We start from the raw sequence: 21,677 nt of genomic DNA, 5'->3' as shown, positions 1-21,677 counted from the left end.
TATATTGTGTTATGTGAATGTATATGGTATATTGTGTTGTGTGTTCTGTATATGGTATATTGTGTTGTGTGTTCTGTATATGGTATATTGTGTCATGTGTTCTGTATATGGTATATTGTGTTGTGTGTTCTGTATATGGTATATTGTGTTATGTGTTCTGTATATGGTATATTGTGTTATGTGAATGTCTATGGTATATCGTGTTATGTGTTCTGTATATGGTATATTGTGTTGTGTGTTCTGTATATGGTATATTGTGTTATGTGTTCTGTATATGGTATATTGTGTTATGTGAACGTATATGGTATATTGTGTTGTGTGTTCTGTATATGGTATATTGTGTTGTGTGTTCTGTATATGGTATATTGTGTTATGTGTTCTGTATATGGTATATTGTGTTATGTGAATGTATATGGTATATTGTGTTATGTGTTCTGTATATGGTATATTGTGTTGTGTGTTCTGTATATGGTATATTGTGTTATGTGTTCTGTATATGGTATATTGTGTTATGTGAATGTATATGGTATATTGTGTTGTGTGTTCTGTATATGGTATATTGTGTTGTGTGTTCTGTATATGGTATATTGTGTCATGTGTTCTGTATATGGTATATTGTGTCGTGTGTTCTGTATATGGTATATTGTGTTATGTGTTCTGTATATGGTATATTGTGTTGTGTGTTCTGTATATGGTATATTGTGTTATGTGAATGTATATGGTATATTGTGTTGTGTGTTCTGTATATGGTATATTGTGTTATGTGAATGTATATGGTATATTGTGTTATGTGTTCTGTATATGGTATATTGTGTTGTGTGTTCTGTATATGGTATATTGTGTTATGTGAATATATATGGTATATTGTGTCATGTGTTCTGTATATGGTATATTGTGTTGTATGTTCTGTATATGGTATATCGTGTTATGTGTTCTGTATATGGTATATTGTGTTGTGTGTTCTGTATATGGTATATTGTGTTATGTGTTCTGTATATGGTATATTGTGTTGTGTGTTCTGTATATGGTATATTGTGTTGTGTGTTCTGTATACGGTATATTGTGTTGTGTGTTCTGTATATGGTATATTGTGTTATGTGTTCTGTATATGGTATATTGTGTTGTGTGTTCTGTATATGGTATATTGTGTTATGTGTTCTGTATATGGTATATTGTGTTATGTGAATGTATATGGTATATTGTGTTGTGTGTTCTGTATATGGTATATTGTGTTATGTGAATGTATATGGTATATTGTGTTGTGTGTTCTGTATACGGTATATTGTGTTGTGTGTTCTGTATATGGTATATTGTGTTATGTGTTCTGTATATGGTATATTGTGTTGTGTGTTCTGTATATGGTATATTGTGTTGTGTGTTCTGTATATGGTATATTGTGTCATGTGTTCTGTATATGGTATATTGTGTTGTGTGTTCTGTATATGGTATATTGTGTTATGTGTTCTGTATATGGTATATTGTGTTATGTGAATGTCTATGGTATATCGTGTTATGTGTTCTGTATATGGTATATTGTGTTGTGTGTTCTGTATATGGTATATTGTGTTATGTGTTCTGTATATGGTATATTGTGTTATGTGAACGTATATGGTATATTGTGTTGTGTGTTCTGTATATGGTATATTGTGTTGTGTGTTCTGTATATGGTATATTGTGTTATGTGTTCTGTATATGGTATATTGTGTTATGTGAATGTATATGGTATATTGTGTTATGTGTTCTGTATATGGTATATTGTGTTGTGTGTTCTGTATATGGTATATTGTGTTGTGTGTTCTGTATATGGTATATTGTGTCATGTGTTCTGTATATGGTATATTGTGTCGTGTGTTCTGTATATGGTATATTGTGTTATGTGTTCTGTATATGGTATATTGTGTTGTGTGTTCTGTATATGGTATATTGTGTTATGTGAATGTATATGGTATATTGTGTTGTGTGTTCTGTATATGGTATATTGTGTTATGTGAATGTATATGGTATATTGTGTTATGTGTTCTGTATATGGTATATTGTGTTGTGTGTTCTGTATATGGTATATTGTGTTATGTGAATATATATGGTATATTGTGTCATGTGTTCTGTATATGGTATATTGTGTTGTATGTTCTGTATATGGTATATCGTGTTATGTGTTCTGTATATGGTATATTGTGTTGTGTGTTCTGTATATGGTATATTGTGTTATGTGTTCTGTATATGGTATATTGTGTTGTGTGTTCTGTATATGGTATATTGTGTTGTGTGTTCTGTATACGGTATATTGTGTTGTGTGTTCTGTATACGGTATATTGTGTTGTGTGTTCTGTATATGGTATATTGTGTTGTGTGTTCTGTATACGGTATATTGTGTTGTGTGTTCTGTATATGGTATATTGTGTTATGTGTTCTGTATATGGTATATTGTGTTGTGTGTTCTGTATATGGTATATTGTGTTATGTGTTCTGTATATGGTATATTGTGTTATGTGAATGTATATGGTATATTGTGTTGTGTGTTCTGTATATGGTATATTGTGTTATGTGAATGTATATGGTATATTGTGTTATGTGTTCTGTATATGGTATATTGTGTTGTGTGTTCTGTATATGGTATATTGTGTTATGTGAATGTATATGGTATATTGTGTTGTGTGTTCTGTATATGGTATATTGTGTTGTGTGTTCTGTATATGGTATATTGTGTTATGTGTTCTGTATATGGTATATTGTGTTATGTGTTCTGTATATGGTATATTGTGTTGTGTGTTCTGTATATGGTATATTGTGTTATGTGAATGTATATGGTATATTGTGTTGTGTGTTCTGTATATGGTATATTGTGTTGTGTGTTCTGTATATGGTATATTGTGTTATGTGTTCTGTATATGGTATATTGTGTTGTGTGTTCTGTATATGGTATATTGTGTTGTGTGTTCTGTATACGGTATATTGTGTTGTGTGTTCTGTATATGGTATATTGTGTTATGTGTTCTGTATATGGTATATTGTGTTATGCGAATGTATATGGTATATTGTGTTGTGTGTTCTGTATATGGTATATTGTGTCGTGTGTTCTGTATATGGTATATTGTGTTATGTGTTCTGTATATGGTATATTGTGTTATGTGAATGTATATGGTATATTGTGTTGTGTGTTCTGTATATGGTATATTGTGTTATGTGAATGTATATGGTATATTGTGTTATGTGTTCTGTATATGGTATATTGTGTTGTGTGTTCTGTATATGGTATATTGTGTTATGTGTTCTTTATATGGTATATTGTGTTATGTGTTCTGTATATGGTATATTGTGTTATGTGAATGTATATGGTATATTGTGTTGTGTGTTCTGTATATGGTATATTGTGTTGTGTGTTCTGTATATGGTATATTGTGTCATGTGTTCTGTATATGGTATATTGTGTTGTATGTTCTGTATATGGTATATCGTGTTATGTGTTCTGTATATGGTATATTATGTTGTGTGTTCTGTATATGGTATATTGTGTTATGTGAATGTATATGGTATATTGTGTTATGTGTTCTGTATATGGTATATTGTGTTATGTGTTCTGTATATGGTATATTGTGTTGTGTGTTCTGTATATGGTATATTGTGTTATGTGTTCTGTATATGGTATATTGTGTCATGTGTTCTGTATACGGTATATTGTGTCATGTGTTCTGTATATGGTATATTTTGTTATGTGTTCTGTATATGGTATATTGTGTTGTGTGTTCTGTATATGGTATATTGTGTTATGCGAATGTATATGGTATATTGTGTTGTGTGTTCTGTATATGGTATATTGTGTCGTGTGTTCTGTATATGGTATATTGTGTTATGTGTTCTGTATATGGTATATTGTGTTATGTGAATGTATATGGTATATTGTGTTGTGTGTTCTGTATATGGTATATTGTGTTATGTGAATGTATATGGTATATTGTGTTATGTGTTCTGTATATGGTATATTGTGTTGTGTGTTCTGTATATGGTATATTGTGTTATGTGTTCTTTATATGGTATATTGTGTTATGTGTTCTGTATATGGTATATTGTGTTATGTGAATGTATATGGTATATTGTGTTGTGTGTTCTGTATATGGTATATTGTGTTGTGTGTTCTGTATATGGTATATTGTGTCATGTGTTCTGTATATGGTATATTGTGTTGTATGTTCTGTATATGGTATATCGTGTTATGTGTTCTGTATATGGTATATTATGTTGTGTGTTCTGTATATGGTATATTGTGTTATGTGTTCTGTATATGGTATATTGTGTTATGTGTTCTGTATATGGTATATTGTGTTGTGTGTTCTGTATATGGTATATTGTGTTATGTGTTCTGTATATGGTATATTGTGTCATGTGTTCTGTATACGGTATATTGTGTCATGTGTTCTGTATATGGTATATTGTGTTATGTGTTCTGTATATGGTATATTGTGTTGTATGTTCTGTATATGGTATATTGTGTTGTGTGTTCTGTATATGGTATATTGTGTCATGTGTTCTGTATATGGTATATTGTGTTATGTGTTCTGTATATGGTATATTGTGTTGTGTGTTCTGTATATGGTATATTGTGTTATGTGAATGTACTGTATTTATATTAGCACTAATGTACTGGCGTTCTCTGTATATGTAGCTGTTATAGACTACAGTGTCGTCAGCATTAACAGCTATGTAGTGAGATAAGGCTGTCAGTAAAAGACTTGGAAGAACGGTCACACATCTAAAGGACAGAGGCTTGGACGATTGAAGAACGGAAAAAACCCACAAACCAAAATATGCCACCCACTGCGGGAACATTATTGTGCTCTATGCGCTGACCTCTCACCTTTGAACCTGTCATCAGAATCACTCTCACTCTCACTGTTGTCATCTACAAACAAAAGAAGAATTTGTTTGACGTCAGAGGGCAGCGTAGCAAAGTTCTGTCTGAGCCCGCAACAGCGGGAACGTCACCTCTCAGAGAAGCAGCCTCGATGTTGGACAGCGAGAGTTTCTTCAGCCTCTTCTTGCCTCTTTTTGTACAGTAGATGGAGTTTATTCTCTGCACCACCTGATGGGAGAAAAAGCAGCACCGTTGAGGAGAGTCAGAGGAGCACTCGGTACTCCCCGTGACGGAGTATGACGTATTACAACTCATCAATCTCCATTTTTGTGGTGTAGCCTGAAGGGATTTGAGCCGTCGTCGTCGTGGTAACGGCTATGAGTCAGCTTACAGCTGCACTCCTGCTACTGGTTGTAAACAGAGCTCATGAGCTGTCGTGTTTACTACTGTACTGGCATGATTCTACAGGACGGGCAGACGGTCCCACTAAGAAGGGCAAAACACCACCCCGAACTATAAATATCAACACAGGAGGAACCTTCAAACACTATCGACAAAGAACAAAAAAGAAAGAACATATGTGTAGCCATATCTAAAAATAACTGAACCAAATTACTTCATTAAGATTTCTACTGATTGCATCTTTACCTTATCTAATTTAATTTATAATGGGAAGGTTGTTGATAACTTTTTAATCAAATGCATATTGTGCCCATTTTAACTTTCATTTCGGTTATGACTACTGGTCCAATATCTCAGGAGGAAACAACACTGTAAGATAATCTCTGGACCTCCAGGGCAGGTGTGTGAGTGGCAAGGTGTCCTGTTTGGAGCAGTTATCTGAACGTGAGTAATGAGCTGGTGTTATTTCTTTCCTTTTTTCTTAACCTTGCAGCTATATTTATGAGCATGAAGACACCCCACAGCAGACAAACTCTGCGCCCCAACGAAACATCTGCGTTTACAGAGCAAGCCACCGACAGGAAAAACTCAATGAAAAAAAACCTCAATGCAACTGCACAGATCCTCCATTACAGTCCACTATTAATGTCAACGTTCTGTTTCTCAGGAAACTGTGTACTTTACTACAATTTTGAATATATATATATTTAGATTTTCCTGTGACCTGGCATTCTAATCACAGTGAACGCTGTCTTTTTCCCAGATCGGATATGCAGGCACCTTGGGGACCCGTCGGTGTCTGCGAGAGGCCAGTGTGTCACACGCCCTGCTCAGGCTGTCGTCCAGTAGCACGCAGGATCCCGAAGACACACCCAGCTGGGGCAGCAGCAGCGTGTCGTCGTGGCTGTGCCTCTTGGCCAGGTAGGACGCACGCGGGGCGCTCCGCTCAGCTGCGGCCGTTAGCCGCAGGGACTGGCTACTCGGTTTAGACGGCAGCTGGAGAATGTGGGAAAGGAAGGCACAGATGCAGCGCTTGCTTCGGTTTACAGCACACTAAACAGGAACTACAGCCTTTCAGTTCCTGTCTCCTCTAACACAGGGAACTGTTTCTGGTCCTGTGAGCGAGTGAAGCTCAGAAATCACGGCAGTGCCATTTAGCAAACCAAAATGTAGCATTTCAGCTTGGGCACACGTCTGATTTAGGTTTTGAGGTACAGATGGTCTGATTATTGCTTTGCAGTGAAAAGTTAAATCAGTCAGAATTTGTTGATTTGAAATAGGGACATACCTGAGGGGCCACCATGGAATTCCTGTCCTGGGAGGTCCACGCCTTGGAGAGCGGGTCACTCGATCTCTCTAATGGACGTAACTTGCGGCTTCTTCCCTTCTGATCCACTTCCTCATATGGATTCTCCTTCATAGACTCTACAAGCAGGTCAGAGGTCAGAGGGAGAGAGCAGATCAGACTGAACCCAAACGCTGGCAGACGTAAGAGGAAGAAAGGAAGCAGACCTTCAGAAGGAGAGAAAGATAGAGAGAGCGATCGGAGAGGGCATTGGAGAAGGAAGGAGTGCAGGAGGGAGAGAGAAAGAATGAGAGAGAGGGATGAGCAGGTGAGAGGGCAGAGACAGAGAGAAGGGACGTTTTGGAGGATAGAGCAGATATGTTATGCAGGTTGAGTTCTGACAGATGGGAAACTGATGTGGGCTGTCTCTGTTGTTGTGAGCTACACAGCAAACACAGCAGGGTGGGTTCACACTGCCCTTATGTCAGCACACAGCACCATAATAAAGGACAACCCACCACAACAACAAACCACATCACAGCAACAAGAACAATAACAGAGGAAACGCAGACACAGTAAATTATCCACATCACTTACTTACATGCAAAAGAGAAGCCGGCAGCCATGCAAAGGCTTAATGAGGTTCATAATTGGTAATGCAAAAAAAAATCTGCAATTTGGTCCACATCCAGAAAGTGCAAATACCAGGTTCTGAAACTTCACTAACCTTCTCCATGAGGAACGTGTCTAAAAATCAAAGTGACAGGAAAAGGCAGAGCAGCTGCTCTAAGCAGCCTGTGTGAAGGACCTTCTGAAACACTTCACATACCAAAGCCAGCTTTAACCACCTTAATGTGCACACATCTCGGGCACTACAACAGCCATAATCAGGCTCAGGGTGCAGGAGTGTCTGGAGGTGGAGACACTTTACAGAAATCCCTCTGCAACACTAAAGCTGAGAGACAATAACAGGGTCGCACTCACCCCAGCACACACCATAAAGCTGAAACAACGTAATGACAGCACGCTGGGGGACATCCCAAACCTCTCTCACCACTGATGTGGTAGTGGATACTAATCAGTCTCTCTGTTTACAGAGGTTAACACGTAGCCAGAGAGGGCACAGCACACACACACAGTCACACACCTCACGCACACACTGCGACTGCGCCTTTGTTTACACAGTGGACCTTCAGAGAGAACTCTAACAGGAAAGTGGACAATACAGATATCACATTACACAAAAATGAAGACCTTCTGAAACCTCCACAGCCATTTTGTGTGTTTTATGGACGAGCGAGGCAGTTGTGTGGGAGGAAGAACGCTTCTTTCCAGAGGTCCAGCTCGTTCAAACTACAGTGTGCCTACCTCACCCCAAACAGGAGACTCCACTCACTAAAAGACCAAAAAACAACTCACACATGACAAGCAGTTCTGGAAACCTGAATGATATTTACAGCAACACAAACTTAATAGGGACAGTAAAATGTAGACTCAGACTGTTAAAGAGAAAATGGACATGGCCTGTATGGAAGCTTTCAAGTCTGAACTTTAAAGCATGCATGCTGGACATTTCTACAGGGAGATTTCCATCCCAGAAGAAGGTAACCTGATCCTGTCTGCAGGAGCTCACCAGCAGGCTAACGCGTGCAGTAAGGACCCATACAGCACTGTGGAGACGCCGGAGAGGGTCTCTAATTGCCGTGTGCATAGAAAACGCTGCACCAGTGCTACAGCTGAAGAACAAAACCAGCAAAACACAGCCTGACAACAAGGCTGTAATCTATCCAGTACAACGGACCTGAGTCAGGATTATTTACCATAAATGCCCTCATATTAGACAATTACAACCAAGTTATTAATATGACGCTTGTATGTTCATAGCTCACTGATCAGTATCTTTTTTGTTTAAACTGTACCAAAAGTATTTGGATACTAATACTTTCACTTGGATTCTGGCTTCACTGACCTACTAACCACAGCTGTCTGCGTCAGGAAAGCCAGTGAAGCATCCACACACTCCTGGGCCTGCGTTCAGCAGCTGGGGACCTCTGGCAGCCAACGGAGATCATATATTTATCTGGAACTAATCAGCATTTTTAAAGAAATGGCCCAACCGCCATGCTGATGGGGGTGTTCACCAAACGATGGAGGCTTTGTCAGGGTGCCACTGAGAGACACTGCACACTGCTAGGAACCACCACCTTTACTGAAACAATACCAACACCCTCGACAACACACCACCAGCTGGGTGATTCCGGTCAATGTTCTGGTTCAGTCGTATGAAAAACCTGCGTCTCGAAGAAAACAGCCTCATAACATGTCTGTCTGGTACTCTGGTTCATGCACTGTCATCTCCACATCCCACAGACGCTTGTTCAAGACTCTTTACGACGTCTGGGGCCCAAACCCCCAGAACAACAGAGCCGAGGTTTCCGGTCTGGCCACGGGGCGACGCACATGCCTGCTGTCTCCATGGCAACACACATGCCTGCTGTCTCCAGGGCAACACACATGCCTGCTGTCTCCAGGGTGACACACATGCTGTCTCCAGGGTGACATACATTCCTGCTTTCTCCAGGGTGACACACATGTATGCTGTCTCCAGGGCGACACACATGCTTGCTTTCTCCAGGACGACACACATGCTGTCTCTAGAGCAACGCACATGCCTACTGTCTCCAGGGCGACACACATGCCTGCTGCCTACAGGAGAAGCTGCCATTTCTTAGTGGGAAGGAATGCAGAGCATCACCCAGCACAGCCAGCAAACAGGCCAGAGGAGACAGCTTTTCCCTGCTGCACTGCAGGACGCAGACTACAGGTCACAGGACGCCACGTTTCTCTACCAATCCAATGTTAAATTCTTCCACTTGAATATCACTCTCTTATTGCAATTTATTGTTAAAATCAATACTGTGTCTCACTGAAAAAAAAACTTAATAAGGATTAACATGTTTTCATCAACCAAAATGTCTTGAAAGCTTGAAATTTTATTTCAATACATACTATTAACACCCCAAAAGAGAAATAACTATTTTGAATTTTCAAGCTCAGTGTTTTTCTATAAAAGGAGGATAATGTGATTTCTAATCATGAAAGCCAAATTCTCCTTTGCCTGCATTACAAACCCATCTGTTGATGCTCTTTGTCTCCATAGTGTCAAACCACTGGCCAACATCATCAGTCATTATCAAGAAAATGCTTTTTTAACCAGAAAACTGGTGAGAGATTATAGCTGCTGGTTGGTCATTTCTTACAGTATTAATATTATCTTCTCTGATGCAGTGCAGAGTCAACATTTCAGCCCTTGCCTGCCAAACAGAACTACCTCAGGTCTTTAAAGGCTGATCACAAGGGAACAGTGAGCACTTAAACGTGAGAACAAATTTTGAAGGCATTCTCTACTATAAAAACTATTGCATGGTGGTTTGAAACTATTCACACCATGGTAAACCTCTAATTGTAGGAGTCATTATCTTCAGGGCAAACACATTACTTCAAAATTTGTTCTTAATATGATATAAACTGTAACCTTGTGTGCAATTAATTTTGGAAAGTCAGTAGCAGATGCAAAAAAGTAATCAGTGTACTTAATTTTTGTACTGCTTTTAAAATTGAGAGCAGAATGATCAGTGACCCTGTTTTCCGCTAAATGTGGAGCCTGCATCAGTTTGTCTGTATCTGTAGCTGCGGTGGGTTGCGTGTCTGCTCTTACCTGTGATGTCCTCATAGGCATTCTCCTCTAATGTGTTTTTGGAGATGGGGCGGCTGTGCTTCTCCGTGGAGGCCGTACCGTTTTCCGTGGGTGGTGATGGACACGGGGAGGGAGGGCTGGCCACATCTTCAGACTCTCTAAAAGTTGAACGTGTGAGAAAGAAAAGAGAGAGCGAGAGCACTAAGCTTTGAACATGCAAGACTAAGCCACTGTAGTGCAGTTGGTCTGACTGCCGGTCACCCTCCGCCCGTCTGATTCCAATCAGGATAGACCACCTGAGCCTCCTCACAAGACTCCAAAAACGCACCTTTTCTCAACAGCTCTCCCTGACTGCCAATTAAAATCAGAAGCTTCGAAAAGGACTTGACCTTCCTTTTCAGATGTGTAACATCCTTATTATATGAGTTGCAGCACAGACTCTAATTGGACTGCAATTTCCTGTTTATTCACAATAAGGTAAATAAACTAAAGAGTCTAAGTTTTGAATGCACACCAGACACTACATCAAAGCAAAAGTACTAGCTAGAGGGTCAAACCTCACATAGTGATGCTGGCTCACTGACTGCCTATGGCTTCCTAATAGCTACCCCTGCATGGGCCACAGGAATGTCAAACAGGACCTCACAGATCCTACCCAGCTCAGCCATCCACAGAACCTGGAAGACACCACACTCAGAGACTGGGCTAAACAGTCCCTAGTCCAAAGCCAATTCACAAGGCCATGAGGAACGAGAGATATAAACAAAATGTTAGCGCTCAGCAAAGTCAAGAGAGCTTCTAGCTGAGCGGGATTATATCACCATAATGGAAGTAGATGAAACAGAAGTTTTGATTCAGTTACAGAGTTTGCTGAAGATACATTTGAAGATATCTTAAGGGTACGTTTTTAGCCAAGCAAAGAGCTAAACCACTTGTTAGGAGGTAACTGAGAAACAAGAGAGAAACTAAATCGTGTTGTATAGAATTCAAACTGAGCATTGAATACTGGCACATGTTCATGTCAATGTCAATGCTAATAAAGTAAAATCAAGAAAAATACATTCCGAACCATAGATTCAAAAGACAAGAATAAATCTGCATGACACGTGATACGAGGCCTGAGCAAGTGGCCAAAAGCGCTACGACCTAATATGGGAAGATGAAGTTGTCAGACGCATTTACAGAAGAGCCCATGGCTCCATTCCTGTTTCCTGTCCAACGCTAATGGAGTCTCTCAGTGATGTAATCGAGTTTGAAACATAAAAGTCTCAGAAATGTCAGAGGCCAGTCTGTTACACGTGACTACCAAAGACCAACGATGCAAAACTACAGCTGCATCACAGGAGTGTTTCGCCTGTAACCCTCAAGTTTATTTCTGACTCACAGGACAAGTGCTTATAAATAAGACCAAATCACTGCTTCCTGGTGCTTTGCTGAAATAGCCACAGCCATCTTTGCATAGGGAATGCATGGAGAAGTACAACACGCTAAACACAAATCAATAATGTCAACCTCTACACTAACAACCATTACAGAAGCACGTCAGAACAGGTTGTGGGTTAAAGGATCATATCTTACCGATCCTGAGTGCCCTTGGATAAGCTTTCATCTGTCTTGCGGTTGCATGTTATTGTAGTGGCCGGGCCACAGGAAACACGAGTTTCGGAGTTGAGTAATCCATTGCTTGGTGAAGAGTCTTTGTGGTTCCGACTGGCGTCATACTCAAAGGTGCGTTTGGGCTTGGGCAGGGGGTTGACTGGGGTGCCTGGCAAGCCACACGCAGTGGGCAGCTCCGGGCTCAGGGACTGGACTGAGCTTACACTGAACCTCTGCCTAAACTTGTTGGCTTTTTCTGGCCCGGGGCTGGTGTCTGGCTCAGTGGCAACCGAGCAAATGCTACTCCGCTTGCTGCCACAGGAACTGTCAAAGTCTTCCACCCCACCCATGGTGAAAGACTTCTGCCGTGACTTGTCTAGGCCATAGCAGCTGCTGAGATACTGCGGAGGAGCAGAGGAGGGACTCTCCTTCAGGACCTGCTCAATCTTCTGTATCTGATTTAAAACGGCGGACGTCTCCTTGCGAGCAGACAGAGAACGAATGAAGATCCCTGACATCTCTGTTTTTGCGGTCCTCTTCTCTCTCTCTCTCTTCTGGAACCGTCCGAGGCACTCTCGATCCAAAGCCCCTTCCTCCTCCTCCGTCTCTGGATAGGAGCACTCGGACAACGCCATGCTCATCCGCCGCGCCCCCCCACTGCAAGGAGAAGCCAAGAGGCCGGAGTGACCTTCGCTTCCACAGCCCGTCCTCTTCTCCAAGCACAGACTCATCCTAGGCTGAGCCTCCTTACGGCATTCCCATTCCGAGATCTTCTTCCGGATGGAGGCGGAAGGGGAGCTAGTTCCAGTGAGGCTGAGCGAGAGGCTGCGCTTGTGGCTGAGGTTGGTGGAGGGAGCTAAGGAGAGTGTACTCCAGCTGAGAGGCTCAGGGCCCAGTCCAGCACCCTCCTGTGGCTGTTTCTCCTTCTGCTCCTGGTCTCCTCCGCCGGACGTTCCCTTGTAGAGGGTAAGCTTCTTATCCAGATAGCCAATGCTCTTCGCCTTGATGAGCCTGCTTTGGTAATCAAGTTCAGCCGGGAGCCTATAGCCACTGTGCAGGCTAGCAGTCTTATAGCTCCAGTTCCTTTGAGATTGGAACTTCTTATTAGCTTTGGTGTATCTGCCCTGCAGACTGATGTCCTCTGTGTCGCTAAGTTGTGAGCGACACAACTCTTTAGCCGCAGGGAGATTAGGAGGTGGGGACACAGACTGGCACCTAAAAGGAGAGCGATAAACACAACATGGTCAGCAACCCGTCCACAGACGCTGGGACAGCATTCTCCTGACAGAGGTGTACGCTGAGCTCAGGTACGGTGAGCAAAGGCCTCCATCTCCCTCCCTGTGCTGAGAAAGGAGGCAGAGAATGTCATCCACAACCCAAAAGTGCTCTCTGCCTGCCAGTGAGACAATCTACAGGCAAGGGGGCAAAAGACTCCACACAAGAAAGAGAAAGAAAAAGAAATTCTAAAACATGTATACAGGTTTCAAATAATAGACAAAGTTGGCCTCATCACAGGTTTGGTGGAAAGTACCACAGCAGTTTGAAATAAGTTTGGCCAAATGAAACCTCATGTCATGCCAAAACAAACACAGCACTGCAAATCACATGTGTGGAATTTTCCACATGATTAAAATGATTTCGGTGAAGTTATACGGACCTCACACACAAAAGCCACAGGAAACCGTCAAACATACAGGCTAAAAATGAACCTACCATCACCGGTGCACAGACATCTCTCTGCTGCTTGTCCTGTGTGCATACAGTTTCTCAGACTACCTGAGACAGACTACGTGAGACAGACGGAGACAGACTACGTGAGAGCCTCCTCCCCATCCTCACTCCCTGTCTCTCTGTTCACCACGCAGACACTACTCACTGCTGAGCAATGGCATTAGGACTCTGCTGAACTCATTCCAGCCTCGGCACAGATGCAAGCACTCCCTTCTCCATTTCAAAATCTCCAAGCGATTTCCTCATGGGACTCAAGACATTGAGACTTAACCAGGGCCGCTCCTCAGCGAAACCGAGGCAGCCAGATCTGATGTCACATCGGTGGTTAGAATAACAAGTGAAAGTTGGGTGGAGGCCAGGGTTAAGATCCGTAGTGCAGGTTGGGGCAGGGTTCTTAACGCCTCACCCTCAGCAGGGACATGACTGCACCTGGAGCCCTAAGGGCCTCTATGACACCAGCACTCAGGTTTATACAATGCACCACCACCACTTGGCGTGAACAGTGCACACAACCCACAGTCTTCTCACAGCCTCCACCTGATCACCGTGGAAACGTGGAATGCATTATTCCTACTTTGATCACTCTGATTTAGCACATGTGGTCCTCCTTGGGTTTTATTTATGGTGCTATCATGTTTCCCCTCCCCTTCATTATGAGGAAAATTAATCATACAATAAGAAACCCAAGTGCAGCCCATTTGCAATTTTGGTTGATAATTTTCTCAATGATAACATTAATCAGTTTTGACAGTTATATATAAATAATACCCGCTGGAATCTTGGATTATATCCTCTGACAACATGCTGGCTGTGCTGGACATGTGTGACTTCTTCTTAAATTGAATCCCTTAGTTCTGCCCCCAGCTTAAAACTTACCACATCAATACAGTCTCAAATAGAAGCAGCAATTCTAGTCAGCACACACTAAAGGGAATAACAGCTCCACAGTTTATAGTTCAGTCCAACACAAGGGGTATCATAATCTCTCTGAAGTCCTCTTACCATGAAGTGGTAGTGAAAAAAACTCTTCTGTCTTGTTAAGATATACTGAGACTCAGTGGACTTTCTTGAGGACTAAAACTATAAAGAATTGAGCAATTATTTTGTTTCCAGATCATCAAATGTGTAAAGGGACACACAAGTCACCAGATCACACAAAAAGAGATGAAATCTCTTAATCATCACTGTTACTGATGTAGATATTTCTGCAAGCATGGCTTCAGGTTTTCATTTTACCACTCCTGACCATACCACAGCCACATTGGTCCAGGAGTCCAGGAAAGCATAACTGTCCCCACTCACTGGGTGGGGAGGGTGGTCCTGTTATCCCCTCTGTCAATCAGTATGATACTAGCCAATCACAGGCAACTCTTTGGTCACATGCACAGAATCAGCCACTTAGTGCTCTTTTCCAAAGAGGGTCAGCTGTGCTATCATGTCACATTTCAGGCAGGCTGAAAAGTGCCACGGACTGGCTCCACAGGTCTCAGAGGAAACGTGTGTGAGCCGCCATCTTTCGAGGGTGGTAGCTTTGGTGTGATGGGGAGACTGAGCTAGCAGGTGGGGTAGCAATAACTAAACGGGGCAAGACTGTAAAAAAATGCCCCCATGTTAATACATGCTTTAGCAGTAAAGATCTCCTTTACATCGCAAGCATTCTTGATGCAAATGCACATTATATTCAACCAGCCACAGAATAAAACAACCACAGGCCTGCCTGAGCCATGACTCCTGAAGTTATAAATAATTATTTCAACATTCAACATTGATCTTGCTACTTTACATGAAAGGAACACACTGGATCCAGAATCCTGTCACAGATCCCAGAGTGAGTTTGTGTTTGTGGTCTGAGGAGGGTCTCTGGAAGCACGGCCAGGTCCAGAGAAAACAAACTAAGCTTGCCTACTTCTCTGAGCCTCAGAGTTCAGGGGCAGCTCGGCTGCAGGGGGCAGATGGGGCCTAAGCAGTGCACCAGTGCTTCTCTGCCCCTTCCTGGCTCTTGAGGGCCAATCTGACCACAAACCATTTCCTGTTTGAGGGCCCTGTCACAATGGAGGATCTACGGCGCTCCTCTAACACACATCAAAAGGTACAAGAACTCACGTGTCCAACTCCATTCACTCCCGCAAATATATGAAACGTTCATCAGAGAGTGAGAGATTTTTAGTTTTTATTGACTTTTCTATGAAAAACACATATGCCATGCTTACCTATGGACATCCCACATAACACCCTCTGGCCTGTAAAGACCAGGATTAACGGTGGTGGTCTTTTTAGCTCCATCTCAGAGCAAAGGAAGGAAAAACTATGCAGCCACTTTTTTTATAAAGCACACCAGTTTGTATAAATCAAATTTCCTTTGGTAACTATTTCTGACATTACAGAACCACTGATAAGGCGTAACAAAAAAAACTCTTGTTCCTCTTTCTTTCCTTGCTAGCACTTTCACTCCTGGCAGAGAACACTGCTGTTTGGTGATGGATAGATTATAGGAGCTTTTATGAGCCGGCTCTTGGTTCTTGTTCATCCTTGCTCTCGCTGAGCGTATCATGATATTCTACACGACTGTCTCAGAAAATGTCAGGAGACTCACACAGAGCGTTGTACACATGCCGGCGATGACACAAGCATTTAAAAATCATCATTTAATCCAAATTTTTTACAAACATCCTAATAATAACAAAAGCTATATGGTAGTTATGAAAACACTGCAGATAAAGGTTTGGTCCATGTTAGGTTAGACAGTGTTTGGCTAAGTGAAGATTTAGCCTACACCAGAAGTATACAAAGTCTCGATGACATATCCAGAGAAAGAAAAGTTCACATGGATGATTTCATTCCCACTGTTGGCTTCTCAGTTACAGCAGGAAAATGTCTCAACATGTTAACTCCAACATGGTTATACCCAGAGGATAGAGTCTATTTGAACAGGTGCCTATTCCATAACAAAAGAGACAACATGATCTTTTCTGCCAGAGCAAAGAGCATTTAGGAAGACTGATTTATGCTTTAGGGAGTTGATTATTGTCCTACACCATAGTCAAATGACTTTTACAACACCCACAAACTTTGGGTGCACATTCACTAATGTGCTTATGTACCACATTTCCACGTTGTGTTAACATAATGGTAAACGTTCTTCCAGATTTTATTGACCAGGATACAATACTAGAGGAAACCAGTCACAGATAGACCTGTACTGCCGGAGATTATGGCAGACTTCAAAACAGGGCTGTGTGTTATGAAAGCACTGCAACACTCGAGGACTGTAAAATAAGAGTCACTGTTGTCTTCATCACTGCTCCTCACAATAGAGCACTTCTCAGGTGATGACTTTCACCTGTAGGGTATATGGTACTCACTTGTCAGGCTATAACATTTCCCTGTCACACTATAGTGCTCACCTGTTGGGCTATGACACTCACATATTGAGCTATGTTGGGCTATAACACTCACCTGTCTGGCTATGATATTCACCTTTCAGGCTATGTTGGGCTGTAACACTCACCTGTCAGGCTGTAACACTCACCTGTTGGGCTGTAACATTCACCTGACGGACTGTAACACTCACCTGTCGGACTGTAACACTCACCTGTTGGGCTGTAACATTCACCTGTCGGGCTGTAACACTCACCTGTCGGGCTGTAACACTCACCTGTTGGGCTGTAACATTCACCTGACGGACTGTAACACTCACCTGTCGGGCTGTAACACTCACCTGTCGGGCTGTAACATTCACCTGACGGACTGTAACACTCACCTGTCGGGCTGTAACACTCACCTGTCAGGACTCTCCACTGGGCCTTTAGCCTCTCCTGCTCCGGCTGCAGCCTTCAAGGTCTTGTTGGCCGTCATCACCTCCTTGGGTCTGCCCACTCTAACAGGCCACAAACACACATTATATCATAAGGGTGACCTAAAAGATTATTTTGTTTTGGAGATCTGGATTACAACAGTACTTAAAAACAAATCCACAGTACAGGTTTGTAAGAGTCTACCCAAAATGACTGCTAGGTTTTTGTAAATGCAAAATGAACACTATCATATGTGGATATGGTGAGCAACGTTAACTTTACTTTTTATGCTCTAACTACTGCCAGACGAGACCCAGCTAGTTCTTTCATGGTATTTGAGTCAATATAGTGTAATACACTATTCAAGGCCAAGAGTGAAGCCGTTTGTGTCGGCATCGCTATCGTATCTTGGCCCGTCGTCTCCTCATGCCGTGCTTTCTTAAAAGAGGACGCAATCTGACAGTTTACAGCTGCATAATACAAAACACAAATATGTTAAAGAAGACAAACCATGTATGGGATATTTTTTAAAAGGTTTCATGAAAATGAAAAAGATACATTCTGAACCAGACACCCACAAATTAGCCTTGACCTGTGGTACTCACAAGATCAATTATATCTAAAATGGGGACCAAACTGATACATGGACATGGATCTCCCAAGTGGTAGTGCAAACTCAGATACTAAACTCATAACACTGATCAGAGAACAGTGAAGAAACAGTTCACTTTACGGTTCTAAGCTGCATAAAAATCCATGCAGCTAATGAATGGTTTTTCACATCAATGAGCCAAGTAAAAATTTTCAGAAACCTATTTGAAAAAAGACATCTGTATTGATTAAGCATGCTTAAGGCAACTACCAGCGTATGCCAGGAATTCATTCTTTTGAAACGGGTTTACACAATCCTTCAGTGTGCAGTCAAACAGACGGAGGTGCATGGCCGTGAAGTTAAATACTGAGAGCGGGAAAGGGGCTTTAGCTCGACACAGGCTGGGAAAAAAGATTATCCTTGCAAACACAGAACAATGCCAACAACTGCACAAGCCCAGCTCTAAGAAGCCCTGCTGGGAGTCTATGTTTTTGGCAGTGTTTGTACAGCAGAGCCAAGGTTAACACAGAAAAGTCCATCTCTGGGCTCATTAAAGTGTGATTGCTCCTTCCCATGAACACTTGCACCTAGCAGATGTAGATTTTTTAAAAAGTAAAAAATATTTCTTTCTGGCAGATATTAGTTTTATAAGCTGTGCAGAAACGTTTTGCTTCAGTGAGTGTGATGGGATCAACTAGTCACTGGATTTAACCAAGCTGTCTGGCATGGCCCGACAGACAGCACGCCACCAGGATGTGCTCATAATAAAGTAGACTGCACAAACTGTTACCCTGATCTCAGATCAGAGCCTTCTGGACCACAAACATGCAGTGTTAGTGGCAGTACAACAGCCATAAAAAAAAACTGCCTCTGACATAAACTGCTTTTATACTGTGAGACATCTTACTCAACATTCTCATATTACCATAGAACCAGATGTTGAGCACTGGAAGTCCCACCCGTCAATCTGCAGGACAATCTGAGTCGAGAATGTCAGGACGTCCGTATGCCACAACAACGCTTCCCTTTTCGGAGAGATTTTGCTCTTATACTCTCAAGACGCAACATACTGGTTCATGAGGAGCTCAGAGTGAGATTCAGTCTGATAGGTGCTGTGGATGCTGTGTTTACAGGAAGTTGTTGTGTGAAGTAGAGAGCCAGCCAGCGACAAAGCTGAAAGATCTTTAGAGACAGAGGAGGCGAGCGACAACATTCCTCCTGTCAGCCATTTCCTGTTCCAGAGTGCTGGGAGATAAATGAGCATCTTCATTTGGAATCTCAGCCAAGGTCTCCGCCGCTCCAAAAACCCCAGCCTGGGCTTCTGTCCTTTCTGTTTGTTTTTAGTTCTTCTCCATGAACGATGGACCCTGTAGGAAGGACCGCCCCCTGCAGGAAAGACTGCCCCTTGGAGGAAGGACCGCCCCCAGTAGGCTGTTGAGTCTTAGGAACAAAGGGAACTCCTAAAACTCCATAAAAGGTTGCCTGACTCCCTGGTGTAATCTATCAAATCAAGCAAAAACTGGGTTTGTGTTTGCAGCTCAACTATCTGAACTTGAAAATACCAAGCATTAGAAATATGTTTGCATCCCCACAGGGTAAATGGATGTTGCTTTGATTTATATCTTTGCTTAAAATATTATTCAATAGTTGGTATGCCAAGATTCTTTTGACACTGACTCATATTTTATGTAATTCTACATAAATACACATAATAATAATTTTATAAAGTACTCTGCTTTAAATTTGATTACTTCATAAAATACTTAGTTTTAAAGGTTTTCACTACAATGTTTTAAGTGTGGTCAACATGAAATGAACACAGTTCAAATGGACCAAAATAGAACCAAAAATATTTGAGGCTACAAATTCAGAGACCCTGCAAAAATAATGATAAATGTGTGATACAACATCACCTAAAAATAAACATCCTCTATTCTTTGTCATGGCTGTTTTAAACACATAGGCCTAAAGCCTTTAAGGTTGAACTGTTTTGTTTCCAATAAGTGTGAATATTTTTGTTCATCTGCTGAAGGATGAACAGCTGTGAAAATATAGTCCGCTACGTCGGGAAATATATTAGACCACTAAATCATCTCGAACACTAAGTTTGAAGTGCAAATGCAGTGTGACTTTGGAGACCCAAGTCAAATTCAGCTCACCGATTGACCAAATCTGTCAGCTACAACTCCAACACTCTTCTGCCCCGTGGTAGCTATGGTAGTTTACCCACTGTAGCTATTCTGGACAACCTAATTTACAACAAGACTCCTGTGGAATCTCTTCACAGTTCTATCTCCAGGATGTACGCTGAACTTTGAGGTGTCCTTGTAGTTCCCCTCACTGCTGTTGAAAGGCAACAACCCCCCATATAAAAAGGAAACAGCTTTGTTACATACCTGTAATGCTGTGGTCAGACAACACAATATTTCTGTCTTTCACAACAGTCACTATATCAGATTAGATCGTAGTGGCATAAAATCTTGTCATGCCTTGGTTGGGAGATTTGCCACACTACATGTTTGGTTCTGACCAATCATCGTTCACATCCTTGCACAACTTCATAGGTTGTCAGAGTGAAGAGTCAAAAAATTGTTAATCTTAGCTACAGAAGCACTTTGTATGTTGCGGTTGGGTCTTCCAAAAAGAAAAAGAATGAGAAAAATTGATAGTGGATTCGTTCCTGTGTGTCAGAAAGAGGACAGTAGGGGCTACTGGGGAATGCTAACCTAGCATAACTAGCACTAGTCATGGGACCACGCAAGAAAACATACAGCATTTAGCTCACACCTTTATCCAAAGCCACTTACAATCATGGCTGAGTAGAACTTTGAGTAACTAAGGGACATGTTCAAGGGCCCAACAGTGGTGGAACTTGAACTGACAACCTTCTGACTACTAGTCCAGTACCTTAACCACTGAGCTACAACTACCAACTCTAATATGCGAGACTTTTCATCTGTCTGTCATGCCACATGCAACATCACTGTTCTTCAGTTGTGTCACACACATTTCCATCCTCGTTCCCGATGCTGGCGATTTGTTGGCTACGAGCTGAACCAAGCTGAATTTGTGGAGTCTGACCCCAGCATAAGAGTCAGTTACCCAATGTGTGCATGAAGCAGCTTGTTCAACCATGAGTAAGCAGGCACAACCAGTCTAAAGGTACTGACTGGAAAAGGAGCTTACAGATGTTTTCAAAACTAAGTCATCCGGGGAGCTGATTAATAAACACCTTTCACATCACTGCCTGGTGGATCAATCACGTCAACACAGGTGATCAGATTTACTAAATATGTGCCAAAACAAACTACTCCAGAAATAAAGGCTTTGGAGATGTTGCAAAAAGAAGCCAGGACACTTTTAATGTTCATCCCTAATGTTGTCTTCACCTCATCTAGAGGTTCAACACTAGAAAGTCCGGTCACATAGAAATGACCTGGAGATCACACATCATTGGTGTTACAAACCAATCTACTAGTGCTTTGTGTAAGATTTCCTTGAACAGTTGCAACTCCCATTATTCAAAAGAAAGACTCTTTGTCCATCAAGTCCTTGAGAGGAAAGTGGATAAAAAGTAAAGTTCTTTATCACAGTCTCAAAACAAGCACCATCTGATCTGTACCCCCACCCACTCCCCCGTGAGGAGCCGGGTGGAATGTCCCAGGGTCAGACAGACTGCAGGGCCTTAGCAACTGACAGGGCAACTTGTTCACAAAGAGCAGCACACCATG

The 21,677-nt window shown here is 41.8% G+C and overlaps 1 protein-coding gene across 3 annotated transcripts in view; it reads right to left on the bottom strand.

The window, feature by feature from the left end:
- dennd2b (DENN domain containing 2B) overlaps positions 1 to 21,677 on the bottom strand; it is a 52,855-nt gene that overhangs the window by 22,582 nt on the left and 8,596 nt on the right. For 2 of the 3 annotated variants that reach the window (XM_035526516.2, XM_035526512.2), the window contains exons 2-8: positions 17,342 to 17,437; positions 11,812 to 13,044; positions 10,255 to 10,391; positions 6,540 to 6,676; positions 6,032 to 6,247; positions 4,981 to 5,077; positions 4,853 to 4,897 (exon numbers count right to left, since the gene is read on the bottom strand). In XM_035526516.2, coding sequence (XP_035382409.1) covers positions 4,853 to 4,897; positions 4,981 to 5,077; positions 6,032 to 6,247; positions 6,540 to 6,676; positions 10,255 to 10,391; positions 11,812 to 13,044; positions 17,342 to 17,415 — 1,939 coding nt within the window. In that variant the 5' untranslated portion in view covers positions 17,416 to 17,437. Of the gene's footprint in view, positions 1 to 4,852; positions 4,898 to 4,980; positions 5,078 to 6,031; positions 6,248 to 6,539; positions 6,677 to 10,254; positions 10,392 to 11,811; positions 13,045 to 17,341; positions 17,438 to 18,871; positions 18,892 to 21,677 lie in introns of those variants that run through there. The other variant, XM_081708844.1, reaches the window with a different exon arrangement.

Source organism: Electrophorus electricus, chromosome 3 (genome assembly GCF_041902795.1).
Source record: "Electrophorus electricus isolate QZ-2024a chromosome 3, ASM4190279v1, whole genome shotgun sequence".
Classification (NCBI taxonomy): domain Eukaryota; kingdom Metazoa; phylum Chordata; class Actinopteri; order Gymnotiformes; family Gymnotidae; genus Electrophorus; species Electrophorus electricus.
Note: the sequence above shows the minus strand (reverse complement) of the source record. Positions and strands in the feature narration are given on the sequence as shown.